General features: G+C 35.9%; 1 protein-coding gene across 3 annotated transcripts in view; it reads right to left on the bottom strand.

Moving 5' to 3' along the window:
• The window catches only part of SLC9A9 (solute carrier family 9 member A9), a 192,914-nt gene that overhangs the window by 84,052 nt on the left and 89,925 nt on the right, over positions 1 to 18,937 (bottom strand). For 2 of the 3 annotated variants that reach the window (XM_057412968.1, XM_057412967.1), the window contains 2 exons: positions 18,326 to 18,414; positions 294 to 407 (listed from right to left, as the gene is read on the bottom strand). In XM_057412968.1, coding sequence (XP_057268951.1) covers positions 294 to 407; positions 18,326 to 18,414 — 203 coding nt within the window. The remainder of the gene's footprint in view (positions 1 to 293; positions 408 to 18,325; positions 18,415 to 18,937) is intronic. The other variant, XM_057412969.1, reaches the window with a different exon arrangement.

Consider the following 18,937-nt stretch of genomic DNA (forward strand, 5'->3'; position numbering starts at 1 on the left):
TGTAAACTGGTGGCAAAAGTTCCCCACCTGGATTAAAATTCTTTGCCTTATAGCAGATCTGCAAAACAGCAACTCCCAGAAGACCATGTGCTTACATGCATTGAGCCAGTTATTGAAATACATGTAATGAAGATGATTGCCTTTTCACTTGGCAAAAAAAATGATTTTTAGTATTTATTGGTTTGCTTGTTGACTTTTTTTTTTCACATGGAACACGTTCTTTATATGTATAAATATGTATATATACACACATACATGTAGATAGATACATACTTCTTTAAAGCAAAGGATACAAATGCACCAAAGATAAAAAAAGGATTGAAGATATGATTTTGAAACGTGAATAGTGCAAGTCCCATGTAACAGAAGATGACATTCTCAGCCAAAAAATTCATGAACTCGAACAACTTAAACGAGAGAGAAAGAACATAATTATGACTCATGCCTGTAATGAACTACTGTTTGCCACCAGGTTCCTGGGGAATACAGAACTGTTTAGATGAAAGGAAGAGAAATTGCACCTATTTCAAGGGTGGATTTCAAAACCATCTAATTTGCTATACCATATACATGGTGTCTTTTAGCTTTAAAAGTCATAGTTGCTTGCAAGTTTTTCTCCGATTTGTGTATGAAATCTTGACACAGACAACTGATGGAATATATAAACAGCAAGTAAGTTATACAAGCTTCAAGGCAAACTGTAAGGAAGTTGAGGGAATTTAAGCTCACTCTTGTTTACACAGGTGAGCCTGTGGAGCCACAGGGAGCTCCTGATTGCACAGTGGCTATGCATAATACAGTGCTGGATATGGGTTCACTAATGTCAAGAGAGAAAAAACTAATTCCTAAATGGACTTCTAAGTACCTATGCCCATAAAATATAACATGATCTTTTTTTAATTACCATGAATATTATGCTGCAGATGAAAACTTCTGTTGCGGTGTAGGAACATCAATATCAATTACTCATTTCAAACCAAACTATTTAATATATAATTTAAACATATTATAAAATAAGCATAAAATACATGACCGTGGTATGATTTCTCCTGTGAAAAAACAAGTAAAGCCAAAATATTAATTTGCCTTGAGGGGATGTTCTTGATTGCATCTGCAGCTGATTCTATAAAAACTAATAATATAAGTTTTCATATTTATTCAGATCTGGAAAAAATCAATCGTTGCTGCCAAATAACTACAGAAGAGAGAAAGAAAAGGTCTTTTAACTTCTGAAGTTACTTTTGGGCTCAGGAGACTATGCTAACAAATCCTTATACAGAATTAGGGCTGAAGTTTGTCAATCTGTCTACAACCAGTCATAAATCTCTATCCAGAATGTTACTATGGAGATACTTTATTCATCCTCAATGGGCTTATGTATTTTTTGTAATATATTTGTGCTTCTAAAAATAAATATCCAATAACAGTCACTGAGATCTAACAAAGGAAAAATGAGAGCTGTCAACATTATTATTTTAAACAAATTTCAGAAGCAAAATGGCATAAAACCTACTAGTATATGGAGAGATTTGGGCCCATGGCAGCACCATCAATTATCCCAAACAAACATTCCATAACCCCCATTTTGTGCTGCAGTGCTGAACAACATGAAAACAAACGAAACATTCACCAGTTAGTGGACTTAAATTATTTCAGTTAAATTTAAATGAGAGAAACCAGTTGTCGAAAACCATCAAAGTATGTGATCTTGTGACCCATAGAAATTATTGTGATAAATCTTTGCATTTCCATTTTGGGAGCAAACGTTCCCACTTCTTTGTGGGAATGTCGTTTGACACATTTTTCTAATTCTTCAAAAAATGCATGAGGAGCATCATGACAAGATATACATATATATATATACATGCATAGATGTATGTGTATATACATATGCATATATATACACATATATAAAAGTATTTGTGTATATATAAAAACCTTTTGATGGAAGTATACTGTTATGAGGAGCCACAGCAGCATACTTCAGTTGTTGGGGTAAGATAAAGGTGCTCCAGTGGTTTTAAAGTTGAATGATATTTCACTCTTCATTTATGAAATCTTATTCAAGACTTAAAGAAATGTAAAGTAGATGTATTTTAGAAACTGAAGTTTCTTTCTTATATTTTCCAAACTTTTTGTTGACACAGTTTTAAAGGAAAACAGATTTTGCTATATCATTATCTCTGTTGTATACTCTTTCTCAGTTATCTGTAACAGTAAATTCAAGCTTGGTCTTGCCCAAAGTGCACTGGGACAATGTTTTCTGTGCCCCCATCATAGGTCTAATTGTTTTCTTAGCCTATATTTGCAGTGTACATAAAACTTTCTAGTCATTCATCTATGTCAGATACATGCAACATTGTAATCTATTGCAGTTCTTGAATCATATTTGCTGGACACCAACTTTGGTTTGTTTGCAAGAGCAAATATAATCCAAATCCCTCTTTCCCTCCTTTTTCTTTTTTTCTTCACCTGTGAATTTTGGTGCTGGGCTGTGCTGGTTTCCCCTTACCCCTTATCTCTAGTTTTCTTTGCTTTTTGATCATTCACTATCAGAGCACTGCCTACTTGCCAGAAGATTAAATCCAGATTAGTTTCCTTCCTTTGTACAGTAAAAAGCCAGGTACTATTTCAACAGCTAATTTAGAGAAGGCTCCTTCCTATTCTAGGCACAGCCATGATACGGTCTTTTATGAATGATTCATCTCTTCAGAACGGTAAAACTAGCTTGGTAGCTTCATTCAGAGTCTTTTGTATTCCTTATGTAGTTTGCTCCTCCTTTTTAAAAAGTATATCACTCTTATGACACATCTATTTATGGAGTGCAACCTAACCAAATTTCTCACCCTGAGTTAATATAAAGAAAAATAAATTAAAAAAAAAGCAACTGCTTCAGACCAGTTATTGTCATAAAAGAAGTGATATCTGTATCCCTTTTCATGGGACATAATTCTTGTGGAAATAACACAAAATGTATTCATTGTCCTTCAGACTTCACTTTTATTCCTGTATTCAGTGTAGTGTTTTATTTAGTGTTTCTTCAACTTCTGTGTTTTTTTTCAACAGCAATACAGAGCCCATGAAGATACTCTATTAAGCACTTAACTGTCAGTGCTGTGCAGCATAAAACCCATCAGAACAGAACAATTTATTCTAAAGAGATCTTCTGAAAACCATGTTAAGAAAGAGCCTCCATAGATTCATTTTCCCAAATAGTTATGCTTTTCACACGAAAGTTTTTGTCACCATTTTAAAAATGAGATGTCAAGACCTTTTTATGAGAAGCAGAAGAATAGGAGGAATAGGTTTTCATCTGGAATTTATAATTTCCTGGGACACCCAAGTAGTTCCAAGAAGAATTGCAACCTCCACATTAACCTCTGAGAAACATCCTTTTTTGTCTGAGGGGCGATAATGAACATGATATTGTCCATGGTCTGCTTAAATGCCATTCAGAAATGTTCCTTATTTTGAATATATGTACTTGCAAGTGGGATTACTTGCTTTCAAAAAAAAAAAAGAAATTAAGATTAGAATCCTAGATATTAAGTCCTTGGAATATTTTGTCTATAACCATAAATTCCTTTCCCTTGCCTCCCGCACAGATAGCTAACTTCTTTCTACTCTAAATGAAATTGGCATTAAATTGCTCATACGCTGCCATTAGTTTTCCCAAGGCTATTGGAAAATTATGCTAGAAACCATTTATAACATAAACATAGTAATAAGACATTTTTTTCTGTATAAAACTAAAACCCCTCATTTGTAATGTGTCATTTCTACATTTCCACTAAGTCTATAAATCTGCTGATAGCTTTAAAGTAAGAGTTGTAATAAATCACCAATGTCAACACATTGCAGAGTAGAGTGTTTACAAAAACACCAGTTTAGAACCAATTCAGGCACTTAAGCTTAGGGTCTTAGCTCAGTGGGTTAGCGAAACTGATACTTGGTTTGCTTTGTTTATTTTCTCTGTAAAAAGTCGATATTACAAAAGATTAATGTTAGAAATATCTATTAAAATAGACATAATATTTATGCATTCAAAACCACATCATTCACCAAACATGCTTAGTTTTTCTGTTATTCTTAGTTATTTTAAGTACTAAGAGGGATATGCAAAAAATCAGCTTTGAGTTGGGATATTCTTCTGAATTTGCAGTTCATTTCTCACTGGCAGAGCAAAGAATCAGTCCAGGTTATCTACACCTTAAGACTTGCTTTAAGTTTATCTTATAGTGATGTTTTATTTTAACTCAAGTGAAAAATTTAATATGATATAAAAACTGTATTAGTTTTATCTTTGGAGTGAGATAAGGGAAGTGCTTTTTCTCTTCTCCTTCCTTCCCTCCACCCTCCTTGTGAAAATGCCAACTACCATGATTTTTCTTAGATTGTAAAAGCTTTTATTATAGTCTAATTGCTTTATTTAATCTTTCTCTTTTGATTAGAGATTTCAAAATCAGAAGAAGTTTTGAATTTGAACCTCTTGCCTGAAATCCTTTATACAACTATAATGAATCTTCACAACACAGTGATATAATGCTCATTTCTAGAATAACATACTTAGATGAATCAGCAGAAGTAACTCAGATTCATGAAGGAATACAAACTTGTTTATGAAGTTAATTTTGATATCCAAGCATGTGTGACTGTAAACTTACAAACCCACTATCAAAGAGAGATTCTTACAAGATCTTTTATGCCCTGCGGCAAAATTCTGGCCTTTTTTATCAGTAGGGTTTGCTACTGAATTAAATGAATTTCACCCCAACAGATTTAAGGAAGGCGCTCAATAACTTTCTATTTCCCTGTAGAGCTGGGAGGTTGAAAAGATTCCTAAGGCCCGAGGAAGAGCTAGGAAAGTAAAAAGAGAAAGAAATAAAGAAAACAGCAGCACAAAGCGACAGGAAAAAGCCAGCAAGGTTTTGTATTTACCCAGTATAGATTAGTCTTTTCTGGCATAATCTTTACACTGCCATGAAAGTTCTGGTACAGGGACTCTTCATTAGGGACTATAGTGATAGGACAAGTGGTAATGGGTTCAGACTTACATAGGGGAAGTTCAGGTTAGGTATAAGAAAGTTCTTCCCTGTGAGGGCAGTGAGTTGAAACGAGATGATCTTAAGGTGCTTTCCAACCCTAACTGTGCTTTGATTCTGTGAATACACTTCTGACTAGCAACAGTAAAGAAAAAACATTGGCCCAGACATCATGGCAAATCCTTTCTATTATTAAAAATGCTATAGGTTTTGAATGGCTTTGCTGGGTAGGAGAAGTTTAATTAATTAGACAGCTAAATTAGAATCTTTTTCTTGTTCTAAACTACTTGGAGCAATGAAAATCAGAGGGAAAATAACTTATGAAGTAAAACATTCAGAACTTCTAAAAAGGTTTGACCTCAAGGGTGAATGGAAACTGTGGTTTGTATTTACAGTGAATCTGCCAACATCATTAATTGCAGGATTAAAATTAAGCCTCAGAAAGAAATTTGTTGTTTGATTTTATCAATTGACAATGACTGTTCAAAATCTAACACTCAATATACTTATTTCTTTTACATGTAAGGCATGGGGAGCAGTAGAAACTCTGGTGTACACTTTTAGTAGTATAGCCAGATTCAGAGCCTCTTGCGAACTTCTATGTTGCCTTCAATAGATGTGGGATCTAGCTGTAGAAAAAATAATTATTCATTCTATCAGTAGTCTTGCGAAGTTGCCTAGGAAAGGGGTTTCTGCAAACTTCCATTATTTTTTTTTTCTCTTTCAAACATTGATCAGTTTGTAAGAGAGGGAACATTTTTAGATCACTATCTCCCTTTCCTGCAGCACAACCAACTTCTGCTATCATACGTCAGGCAGGCATTAAGTTGTACCTAAAAATAACCCAGGAATGACACCTTAATGGAAGGTATCTCCAAAACAGTAGATGATGCTGTTGCTCCTACAGCTTGTCATCTAAGTTATCATTTGGTTCACAAACTATAAATAACCACTTTCAAAGTGCTTATTTATCCTAAATTCCTGAACTGAGATGTTGCAGGCACAAAGGAAGGAGGAGTCATCAGTGCTCTGTTGTATGAAGATAATGTGCTCAGGGAATTACTGCAGTTGAAGCTCTCTACATTTAATTTAGCAGTACTGTATTATTCTGCAAGTATTAAGAAAGGGTTCTGATCAAGATAGAGCATAACAGTGTGGCTGGAAAACTGTTTGAAGGGATATAAAAAACTTTTAACTGGCCAGAAATTAATGGTAGTACTAGAATCACTGTGCTAGGAATGATTTTGGAAATTTTTGGGGCTACTGATAGCTATTCAATTTTCTGATAGAAAGGGATAATAATGGTAATGGCAAATGAAGAGGCTGTGAACAGCCTCTGCTATCTAGGATTAAGCTAATATTCTTATAAAGCTGAATTCAGAGAATAAACTGTGTAGAAGAAAAAGAATTTAAAAGGCTGCCAAATAATAACATCAATAAAAATGAAGGTTAAGTTTATGACCTGTTCTGAACAACTTGAAAGGTACTTTCTTGGAAGGCATCTTTCTGGGGAAGCAAATCTCCAAGCAGGTGGAGGCAGGGAACATGATGGATTTGACAGTGAACAGCTATATTGAACAATGATTAAAAAAATAAGCAAAAGAAAGAATAAATTTGTGGCTTTGCCAAAGCCAATTTCAGCTAACAAAGGAGACTTAGATGCTTTAAAACATGACTGTTCTCCTTCTGGTCACAATAAAGTAGTAATGTTATCAATGTAATCCAGTTGTCTTTAAAATTGCAATGAATTAATAGATCTTTTGTGTTTCTCTATGTTCGAATTAGAGCTACTGCTGCTGATTTTTCCAAAGTAAAAAACACAACCAATTTCATCTTCCCCTTGTCACCCATTTCAAGTGCTTTTTGTTTTGTTTTGTTTTCTGTGACTTGCCACCAGAGTCCTAACCTTAAGTGATCAATTCAGTTTCTAAGGAGGACAAATGCAATATATTATTCCATTTCAATTTGCTGAGAGGAAATATTCTCTTATATTAATTCTTGAAGTGAGTTCATACTAATAATTTCTTGTCAAGTTTTGGGTGTTGGAAAGTAACCAATACCAGGGCCTTTAACCTATCAGGAAAAAAAAAAAACCTGCAAAGATTCTTATGAAATCTGTGTGTCTTTTCTCTACGATTTCCAGCAAAATCAAGAATGCAAAAAATGATCTGATGAGCATGACTTGAAAATTTCCATTTCACTGCATATCTGACATATTACAGGACAAATACTTGTTCTCCTTGAACCTGTTCTAGAGAAATTATACTGCAGCTTCTTTCTATACATATTGATACTTCCCTTTACAATCTAATTCTGTAGAAAACTCCTGTAGAACAGTAAATCAGGAAATACTCTACTTTAATCCAGAACACAGTAACGGGATTTGCACGTTTTTCTGACCACATGCTGTTTTGTTTTTATTTGCTGCCTAATATAAGATGAAAATGTTTACTCAATAACTTCTCTACTTTCTGTGCCACTGTTATTTGTTAAGGGTTTTCCATATGTGTATATCTGTTTTTTTATAGATCTGTTCATAGAATCTGGAGGAGAGTGGACACAAGATCTTACCTCTTTCTAAGCTAGGCAGAGAACCCTTCTTCTGAGGACAGTTCTTGCTCTAATTGGTACTAAATAGCATGAGATCCTTGTGACATTAAGCTCCATTTATTATTCTTCAAGACCTATTACTGATGAGCCAACTTTTAACAATGTTACCTTGGCAGAATGCTATCCTATAGTTATATTTGGTGGTATTATTTGCAATTACTCTGCAGGTTCTAGTGCCAGTTTATGAAGCAGGATACTGGCTTAATAGGTTCACTGATCTGCTCTTATATGTTTAGGGTGGGAATTTGGGGGATTCTTATGTTTCATTTCTACAGTTCTCTTTGAACTGCTTCCTTGCCTCTTCGCATAGGCTACTATTCAATCATTGATGATTTATTGGGACAAAAGGACTGAGAAATGTGAATAGCAACTATGTTTTTGTGTCATATTTTTTTCTTAAGTATTAGAGTGCATGACTTTCCTCATGTAACAGTCCTTTGCACTTAAAGATATAATCTAGAGTGGAGACTGTATGGAGATAATTGAGACATAGAATGTGAGGGGGATTTACTTGAACATTGTGTGAAAGGGCTAGTTTTTTAACTGTAGAAAGTGTCAGATACTCACTGGTGGGGTAATTTTTGAGAACACTACAAAGGACCATCTTTTAGATAAAGCACAAGAAAGCTGTCATCAAATGCAAGTTAGCTTCCAAGCGGCTGCAATCTTGGCAATTCAACTCTGAGCAAATAATTGCCTGTGGCAAAGGGCTGTCTAACACCCTGCACTTGCATCTGTGAAATGCATCAAAAAAACTGCAGATGAAGGATAATTTGAAAAAATGAACTTGGAGGAAATTATTAGTGCTGTTTATGCGTGCCTTTTACATAGCACAGAGTGTATGTGTGCCCATGAGTGTATGTGCATACACTAATAATATGTGTAAAGGCCAACGGAGATGAATATGTAGTATTAAGCACAAACAAGGCAAAGATTAATAATGTCAAAACTTCAAAAGCTACAGCAGTTGGATGCTGTTAGGGTGCAAAGACTAAAAAGTGAAATCTTGCTCTCAAATTAAATGCAAACCCAAATTGAGCCCGTGGATATTTGAATTTAAATGATAGTTTCATAATTAATTTCAATGGGTTAGGTTTGCATCTGGCTATAATGAGACTCCAGCTGAAACCACAGAATAGAAGTTGTTGCAGAAAGTATTCTAAGGATTTCCAGTGTTTTCAGGTCTACTAAATTACCAGTGGTTTCCTTGGTGATGTTTCAGAAACCCCGCAATTGACATCAGAAAAAAAAAAAAAGGAAAGAAAAAAATCATCACATTAAATTAAAAAGAAATTAAAAATCCTAAACAAAGATACAACTTCAATTGTACTTAAATCTGTGATCCTAAGACACTCTTTCTTTTATATAAAATTGAGTATCTGTAGTGAAGAGATACAACTAGTCATTCTTTAACGCACCTTAAAAATAACTTCAATAAGAACGCATAGGAAAGCAGAAGGTGTGTCTAGGGAAGTACTATCTGGCACCTCATGCAGAGAAATGCTTTCTCAACAAAAGTATCAGTCACTACATAAGTGTCTGCTTCCGACTATGCTGAATGGCGGTCTGGAATTCTCAATCACTCAGAACTCTTCTCAAGCTCACTGGAGGTAAAGGGCGGACAACACCCCCCTAAATTAGTAGAACCGAAGCAGAATTACATGTCAAAAGCTTGAAATAGATGCTCAAACTTCCATGCTCTTTTTATTACTCTAGGTAAATGAAAGTAGATAGGTATGAAAATGTGTGGAAAGACAAGGAACTTATTTGAATACTAGTCATGATTTTGACAAAGGGCTTTTTAGCCCTCAATTATTTTCACAGACAGGATCAAGAGAAAGAGATGAGCTATAGTCAGCTGTTTAGCTTTATTTTTTATCTCTGTCACAAATTCTCAGATGGCAGAGTTGGAACTGACTAAGTGAATGTTGTAATTTTCAAGTTTACAAAACATGAAATTGAATAAGTTAAACTAAATATGTAATGTTAACCTACAGTCTGCTCTATTTCAGCACATGTTGATAATTCAAGAATATGTTCATAGCCCAGGATTAGCTTGATCTTGGTTTGTTTTTTCTGCCTATGCATTCCAAAGTTGCAGTGATTATGAAGGCGGCAATAATTAGGAAGGGACTTGATTTGACAGGGTACATTAAGGAAATTTTCTGCACAAGACAGAGTATTTGTCAGGACGCAGAGTTAAAAACTAAGGATAAGGGCTACGTACCCACAATGAGGACCATTTTCAGACCGTTTGTGAGAACATTAAGACAGACACAATAACATGGCCTGCATGGTTATGTGAACCAGTTTTTGATTCTGCAGTAGCTTACATAGCCACATACAGTTTGCCTCCATGGCACAGATGAAGACATATGAGAATCTCATTTGTGATTCAGGGAACCTTTCAAAGAAATTACAACATGCGTCTCAGCTTGGAATTTCATGACATATTTCTCCATATGCCAGTTATATCTTGGCCTGTAGGTTTTAATTCCAATTGGTATATGTTAGCTAACTCCTGGCATCTGTTATTGTGCTGCAAAGAGTAAACTGGAACCTTAACAATCAAAGAACTTTATTAATATTTAAAGAAAATGTTTAATGTTTAAACAGATTGTAAAATCTTTAATGAAGCCATTTGGTAACTAGTTTGCATATGGCATTATGTTCCTTAGCCTACCAGCATCAAAAATGACATCATCTTCAACAAGATGAGGTTCTCTGTAGAAATACTGTTTTCACTGCATTTATCACTATAGTTCACGGCATGAACTACATTTCAGCATGTGTATTTTCCAGTTCTCTTGCTTAAGTAAAATTGTTGTTTTCCTTGTTGTTTTCAAGAGAAGATTCTGTTTAATTGTAGGGGAAGGCACGTGTAAGATACTAGAATATGGTATTTCTTACAAAATACTGATGATAAAGGGACACATGATTGGTGAGAACTAATGAGGCCAGAGTAAATCTGCACATTTTCAGTTAAGGAGCCACTAAAGCAAGTATGAAAAAAAAAAAAAAAAAGAAGAAGAGGGAAAATGGAGATAAAGAAGGAAGTATAGAACTGAATATTCTAATGAGATTTCTATATGTGGAGACCCAATATTTTCAATATTATGGATAGGATAGAGGATAGAAACTATTTTATGATATGAATCAAAATGATGCAGCTAATTACTGATATACCACAGTTATAAAGTCCACTGTTACCAGTTTACTTCTAGCAGTGTTTCCTAGCTGTTTACCATCCATCACGTAGCTCACAGCTAAAAGGAAACAATTACTGCATTTCCACATAAATTTAGGGGGAGACACATGTCACGAGACTGCAGATTAACATTCTTTTAGCATAGTTAAGTAACCAGGAACATCAGTCAGATAATGAGGGATTTTGTTAAAATTCAGATTGAAAGACATGGTAGTATAATTCCTTTTTTGTGGAAATCAAGATTTTCTTGTGTTATGATATTTCTTGTTAAACCCATACAGTAAGAAGCTTTAGCTTTCTTTATAGCATTATACTATTCTACAGGGTTTCTTAAGATCTTATTGTACATCTGGTCAAACAATGCATCTGGCACATTTCCAGTCTTCAGCTTTTTCTGCTAAATACAGAAAATAGCTGTGTATAGAACTGGAATTCATTGTACATTTCCTGTCAATTGCAATCCATTTTAAAGGTAATAATTATTACAAGCACTGCGCATGTGGTGCATATTCAATTAGAGATAAGAAGGCAATTTATAAACAAGGACAGGCTGTAACAGACCCAGTTGCTCTGGAGAGACGCATTGAGTTACCAAGCTATGACCATCCAGCTCAGGAACACGAGGCTTAGCCAGCATGCCTGTGACACAGCTGGAGTTCATTAGTGCCTCAGGCTGGGAAAGCTGGAGGTTACAAGGGAAAGCACACAACAAGAATGAGAGGTAGCTGTTGCTTGGTTGCTTCTTTTTGGGGTACTTAGGCTAGAGCTGTAATGATAGGTAATATCTAGAGACGTGAGCTTTTGGACTTCTACATGGGTCTAAGACTGTGACTGCTGTTGTTTGCCATATAAGTTAGGTGTCTCAAAGACAGCAGAAATTTAGACCTACAATTTCTGGTACCTCCTCCTAACAGCCATGTGCTATATGCAGGATAAACCATTCATTTTTTTAACTGTGCTTAGAATTTTTTTTATCATTTTCTTCTCTCAGAAAGAAAAAGAACCAGGGGCATTTCTGTGTCTTCCCTGATCATTTTGAACAGCTGCAAAACAGAGATTTTACTAAATGCCTTAAGAAACCCCAAACAACCACCACCCAAAAAAGCCTGACCAAACCAAACAAAACCCAACCTGGGTAAAATATAAGAAAATAAGAGCAAAGTTTTCCTCTAATGTAACTCGTTTCCAAAGTATTTGCTTTAAGCAAAACAATTTAAAGCAAGGGCAAAACTATACTAATATTATTCCTATACAAATGAATCTTCTCAAATGCTATTTTATTTTCATATTATCAGAAGTACCTGATTCTTCAGACCTTTCTGTTGACTACTGTAAATTCATCATCTGGACTCTTTCCTGAGCAGCACTGCCTGAAGCCTCAATCGTTATCGCTTTTGAGTCTGAACTTGCAAGATTTCAGGGAGATCAGAGATTAGAGGTTTTTTTCAGCTGGAGAAAGGGAACCATGAGACAGGAGGAGACAGTGCCCATCAGAGCTACCTTTTATGCTCAGTCTCCACTTAAATGGAAGAAAGTACTTAATATATGCAACCTGTTCAATCCTAATTAGGAATTTGGACTTTATTGGATCCTTTAGGCAAAGACCTCCTGAATACTTTCTGAAGAGTGCCAGGCTTAAGTGCTGTGTATTAGTTAAAAAGAATTCCCAGTTTACCCTCAGACAGAGCATTAGTCATCAAATGTTATCCGATATCAGGTGGCCAATGGTGCTATATACTTCAGAAGATAATGGAAAAAACATTCTAGTATGAAATTTTCCTGCAGGCACTGTGATTGTGGTGTGCTGGAAAAACATATTCCTCCTGCACACCACATGTGCAAAGACTGATAAGAATCTAGTCCTGGTAGTAATCTTGTTTGAAAGATAACTTTCTTTGATTTCAGTCTTTCTCTTTGCCAGTAATTTGTGTGGAAACATCTGACCTCTTGCAGTGCCTTAAAGGTATTTTTTTTCCTACCTAGAGCTCCTGAACAAATCACAACAGCAGCTGCCAATTAGGCTGCTCATTTCAAAAGGATGAGAACTATATTTTGTGGCGGTTGGTGCTCTGCTAATTATCCAGGACATTTTGCTGTAAGTAGGGTTTTCCCCAGTCCAGAAGTACTCTAAAATTTTTTAAAAATCAAGAGGCTGACTTGTAAGAGCCATTATATCCTGACAATTGTGCGGCCTTCCCAGAAATGTAAACTAATTATCTACAAACAGTCCAATGCCTGATAACAAAAAATAGTGGGTATTAACTAGAGGTAAATTCAAATAGGTTGTGCGCTTTGGAAGTAAGCACAGCTGTAGTTATTTGGGCTTCTAAACACTCATATAAATAGCAGGACCAAAGCCACGGGGCCCACACAAGTCCTGTGACTGTGGAGCATTTAAGATAACGGCACTAAACCCATTTCATTTTGCATTGTTGTTCCCTGTGATTTTAGAGGGCTGCGTCTCCCAAATACAATATGGGTGCTAGGTATCTGGAGTGGGACACCTCACAAACAGATTGACACAGTTTTGGCAGTAGTAGTACATAGCTGTCTCTACTCAGCTGCTCCCCTTCTCTCACAGAAAGATAAAAACAGTAGATGCAGTTCCTGGCATGCGCTTTTAACAGGAAACTCATGAGATATCATTCTGCTACTGGAGCAGAATTTTCAGTACATTATTTCTTTTCTTATGGAAAGGTAGCTGTCAGGAGAATCCTGTCAGATAGTCATTGTAACATGAACCCACAGAATGTGAATTTTTTGTTTCCATGCTGAGCGTAGGGCTGCTTGTAACTAGTTTATGAGATAAATTAGGCCAGCAGAAAGGCAGTAGAATGACTAGATCACAGGAATGGTGCTTCATTCGGATATAGAGATCCCAAAACTGATTTCAGCCACCTCTCTTTGCCTTCTAGTCCACAGTGCTCTTTGTAGCAAACATTGTCTGATGCTGTTGGTTCCCCTTCTGCCCTCCTTCAGTAGATTTGGATATCTATTGTCATACTTTACTTTTTAGTTTATAGTCTCTTATTCCGATTTACTTCAGAAGTGAGTCCACTATGGATGGAACAGCATCAAGGATGAAGTCCATACTGATGCTATTCAGTGGCATGTCATAGTCAAGAGACTCTAATGATTTGATTTACAGTTTTTGAGGCATTAAAAAAAATGTTTCATGACTGTTTTGCCAGCTTGTTTCAAATAATATGAGTAATTAACATTAAATTAATATGTTTATAAACACAACCCTTTTACACCAAAGTCTGTTTGGAATACAGCTCAGTTTATGATCCAGCAATCAGCTGATTGATCCCTAGCCTGTTTCCTTGTTGGAAAATGTATAGCTATATCATAAATGAGCCAAACAGTTTTTGAAAATGTAATGTATTTTCAAGGGATTTGAAGGGGATATTAGCTGCTCCTCTGCAAAGTGATGACTTTCAACAAGTGGAGATAATGATGCCTGTGTTATAGTGCGGAAATTAAAGTTTGCAGCAATGGGTACTACGTCCATCAGCGAGGAAATACCAATCTGAACTTTCAGTCCTTCAGGGTAAGTTAATTTGCTCAAGCAGTCCTAGTAAGAGTACATGCTTTGGTAAAGCTGCTCAAAAGTTATGCAGCACAGTGTTCTCTTGTTTTACCTTTACCCTGTTCTCAAACCTGCGTAAAACCTTGGGGGTGAAGGGCTGCTGAAATCTTAATGTGGCATCTTGTGCATACTGCACACCCAGCGCAGCTGAACAATCAGGCCAGAAGTTTTGTCTATAAATCAGGTGTTCCCTAATGGGTTTGTTATCAGGATCAGTGAAAAATGTAACTGTTTAACTTAAAATGTGATTAAAAAGACTATTATACCTAACCTGAGAAGGCAACCTTCAAGAGCTTGTTAGAACAACTATTTCAGAGCTGACTATGTAAACAAGGGTTAGAAGAGTGGAATGAACAGAGACAGGCAGGGCAGTGTGTGACATACCCCCTTGCTGGCTGAACGTGCTTTCCTGTGTCTTCTAGTAATTCTCTGGCTCTTCTTCAATAGGAGATGTTTGGATCTCAGAATTCCCTTCCCAGAATTTATTTGTTGGCACTGTATTTTGTGTGAAAGCAGAATTTTCCATACCCTTGCATACTTAACCAAAGAGAGGTAGTGCTGTTTTCTGATCTCTTCATTGTAGCTATTCTCTGGAGTTAAGGGAACATAAATAATATAACTCACAAGTATGATGGATAAAATTTATAGCCATTAGAGAAAGGCAGAAGCCTCTCTTAATACTCCACTACTAGGAAACTGTGCTGGTCTCAGCCTGGTATTTGAGTAAAAGTGCTAGAGGGCAGAGAGGAAAAAATAGCAAGGAATTTCTTTTCTTTCTGTAGAAAACACGGTGTTGTCCATGCATCCCTTTCTAGAGATGACCTGTAGGATTTATAGTCTACCCACTTTCAACAAACCAGTAATTTCTGTTTATCTAGCAACACCCTGTCTAGCCACTGACTTGCAGCTGAGCAAATCCACACAACCCAACTGTGCATCTGAAGAACCTAATGTAAAATCTGAACTATAATGTCCCAAGAATTAGAAGCAACTGTTGTCTGCCTGCAGCATAATATGAGGTTATAATAGCAGCTGTAAATAATTCTAGAGAAAGCTGCACAGAATCAAATAGCTTTCGATCAGGTCCTAACAGTTTCATCTTCTTTGTTAAAGACACGTTGGGTAATTAAACTTTAAATGTATGACCGAACCTTTTTTCCATGGATGGCAGTGTCAATTTTAATGTTGAAATTACAATGACCATAGTCAGGCCAATGGTGATGTTGACTTAAAAATACTGGTATAAAACATCACTCATGTTAAAAAAATAAAAATAAAATAAATAAAAACACCCAACCAAAACCCACACAAAGTTAATGTTTATAGACGCTTAAGAGAGAATTAGGATAATTGGATTGAATGAAACCTCTCTAAAGCCTGCATTTTCACTAAACATTTATTATCTTACTTATAACAATGTTAAAATAATCCATTGATTTTCACAAAATTTGTAAGATTCTTTAAGCTTCAGATGCTTAAAATCTAATATTTCTCTTTCATAGACAGTCAAACAGTGATTGACTAGATAATAAAGTATACATGGGGACTAGTAATTACATGGCATCTTTTGACAGACATTCTTAATAGAGGTCCTTGAATTCTCATTTAAGAACTGTAGATAAGCTTTCATTTTATATCAGTATCCGAAGAAAATCATACCAGTCTTTTTTTTTTTTTTTAAAAAAATCTATTTTTTTAAGGCAAACGATGAGGTATTGTGAGAAATGCAGAACTCTGCCAGAAATACAGCCTCTATCATTGTGCACTGAATTTTACCATCAAGCTATGAAACTTTAATAGCTGGTAAAAATGTAAAGAAAAACGTGCGAAGCAGTACAGAAAAATCATTTGTTTAAAAACAGGTAACACAATTTCACAATCTGATTTACAGTTTAAAATCTAATTTCTGTGGGGTTTGTTAGCTTTAGCTTTGGTCTTAACTTACTGTTCTGTCAGTGTGCATTATAGTTCACCAGTCCTTTTTGAAAGATCTGTCATATTGTAACAAAAGAGGCTGCTTTAGAATAATTCAGTAAGTGAACTGAAGCACCCTTGATTTTGGCCGGTAATGAGTAATAAAAATGACTTAGATTAGGAGCAAAGCTGTCTGTCTAAGAACCATATTAACTTAAAATGTTCTCAAGTCATATAGGATTGTGAGAATGCCAAGTGTTTGGCTTAGTAAATTTACTTGAAAAGAATTCTTTTGGGGAGAGGAAGAAAGAGGTAGTACAGGTCTTGCTGAAACAGCTGCATATGAAAGGGTGATCTTTGGATTAGAAAGTAAATGAGAAAAATTCACAGGAATTTAACAAAAATTTTTGAACCATATTGTAAGGGAGGCAAGGATTAAGAGCTTATAGGGGAAGAGAAAAACAGAAGGGGTGCATAAAACTCACAGCTCTATAGAGAAACACATAATCCCTTTTCTGTGTGTTCAAGGGTAGATTCAGTTTACTCTCACCGTTTTGTTTTGCACTGTTGAATGCAAGGGAACAGCAGAGTAAACATGAACAAAACCACTGTGCATTTAAACTAAATGTTAGTTACTTCTGTAGTTGAAAAGGTTCCTATATAAGTAAAAATAGCATGGCCTTTCTTTTTTAATTTCTCTCTCTGAGGCTATGCATCACTAAATCATGCAGATGAATCCCTGAAAAAGTCTTGTATTCAAACTGTAACAGTCAGATGCAAGGTTAGTAATGGCATATGCAATTCAGTATTTCTGCAAAATAGTAGTAAACATAAATGTTATTCCCTTATTGTACAGTTATCAGAAAGGTTATTTTTTCTGCTGGAATGCTTTTGGAAACATCAGTCTCTGCTGGTATGAAGAAATGCAATCCTGTTCAATAGGTAACAGTACATTCTAGAAGTACTGACCAGAAACTGCTTTGGTGATTTAAAATCTGAGAGAGTCTGACAGTTGAACTGATACTCTGGCCAGTATTTTTTTTTTCTGTCAATCTGTTTTTGTTAGAAAATTGTACTTTTTTATTAAATTGGGATGTATAAGAGCCAGCAAGATTTTATAAGTAAAATTTCTAATGCTTAAAACAGAGGAATTGCTGAAAAAGGTACCAGATAGAATCATGAAAATTCTAGTCACAGACCATATGTTTCCATTTAGTTCTAGGAGATAGAGTTTGTCCAACCAAGGCTTCTTGGGGCATACGAGTCAACATTAAAAGGGAAGAAAACTGCATTTAAATGACTTCTTACAGGATCTAGGTAATGATGAAGTAGTCTAAAATTACCCCGTGTGCTGAAAAGCATTTTGAATATTGCAATGCCATATATCTAGTACTGAGAACAGCCCCCAGTTTTAAAAAGATAATTACAATTGGACTAGTCACCTGTACAAACAAAAAATGGATGCCCAAATTTCTCCGTTCTTTAAACTAAATAGGACAACAGAAAAAAGTCATTATCTTTCTAGTTATGTCAGATTTTTAATGAGGCAGAAAATAAATTATGTCATTGCTCATGTCTGTGGGCTAGGCTGCAGTTTATACAGTCCCTTTGCAAAAAATCCACATGGATTCAGTCTCTTATACCACTTCTCTCTGATTTACTGGAGCTCTTTGATTTCCTTAACTTCACAGCATTTTTGTACTGAAAACTAGCATAAATTGTTATTTCCTTACCCTTCATCTCCTCAACTAACATTTCAGGTCTCTTGGGAAGAACAGATTCTTGTATTTTTTGCTTATCCAGAAAATTGTTACTGTTTTCTTGGCAAAATCTCCCCTAATGAAAACATAAGCTTCTTCCTTTGCATTAATAATGAAGACCATCCCAGATACATTCCAGTACCTCTGAGCATCCCTTACACCATTTGAAGACACAAAGTCAGTTATTTCTGTGTCATACCTGTTTAGTTCTCATTTTGGAATCTGGCGACAGATTGTTGTAGGTATAATGTGCCTGTGTGACTCCACAGAAAAGGACTGCAACAATACCTAAATTCGGAGAGAAAACCAGAGTTAGCTGCTTCTGTTTTCTTAAGTTTTCCAAAAGGCTGCATAAAAAAGTTAATTAGATTGTTAGTAGCATTTTATAAGAAAAGAACTTTAAGATATAGAATCATAGAATAGTTAGGGTTGGAAAGGACCTTAAGATCATCTAGTTCCAACCCCCCTGCCATAGGCAGTGACACCTCACACTAAACCATCTCACCCAAGGCTCTGTCCAACCTGGCCTTGAACACCGCCAGGGATGGAGCATTCACAACTTCCCTGGGCAACCCATTCCAGTGCCTCACCACCCTCACAGTAAAGAACTTCTTCCTTACATCCAATCTAAACTTCCCCTGTTTCAGTTTGAACCCATCACCCCTTGTCCTATCACTACAGTCCCTAATGAAGAGTCCCTCCCCAGCACCCCTATAGGCCCCCTTCAGATACTGGAAGGCTGCTAGGAGGTCTCCATGCAGCCTTCTCTTCTCCAGACTGAACAGCCCCAACTTTCTCAGCCTGTCTTCAT

This window comes from Pezoporus wallicus, unplaced genomic scaffold, assembly GCF_028554395.1.
Source record: "Pezoporus wallicus isolate ANWC-B61680 ecotype Strahan unplaced genomic scaffold, APGP_CSIRO_Pwel_v1 contig_7749, whole genome shotgun sequence".
Classification (NCBI taxonomy): domain Eukaryota; kingdom Metazoa; phylum Chordata; class Aves; order Psittaciformes; family Psittacidae; genus Pezoporus; species Pezoporus wallicus.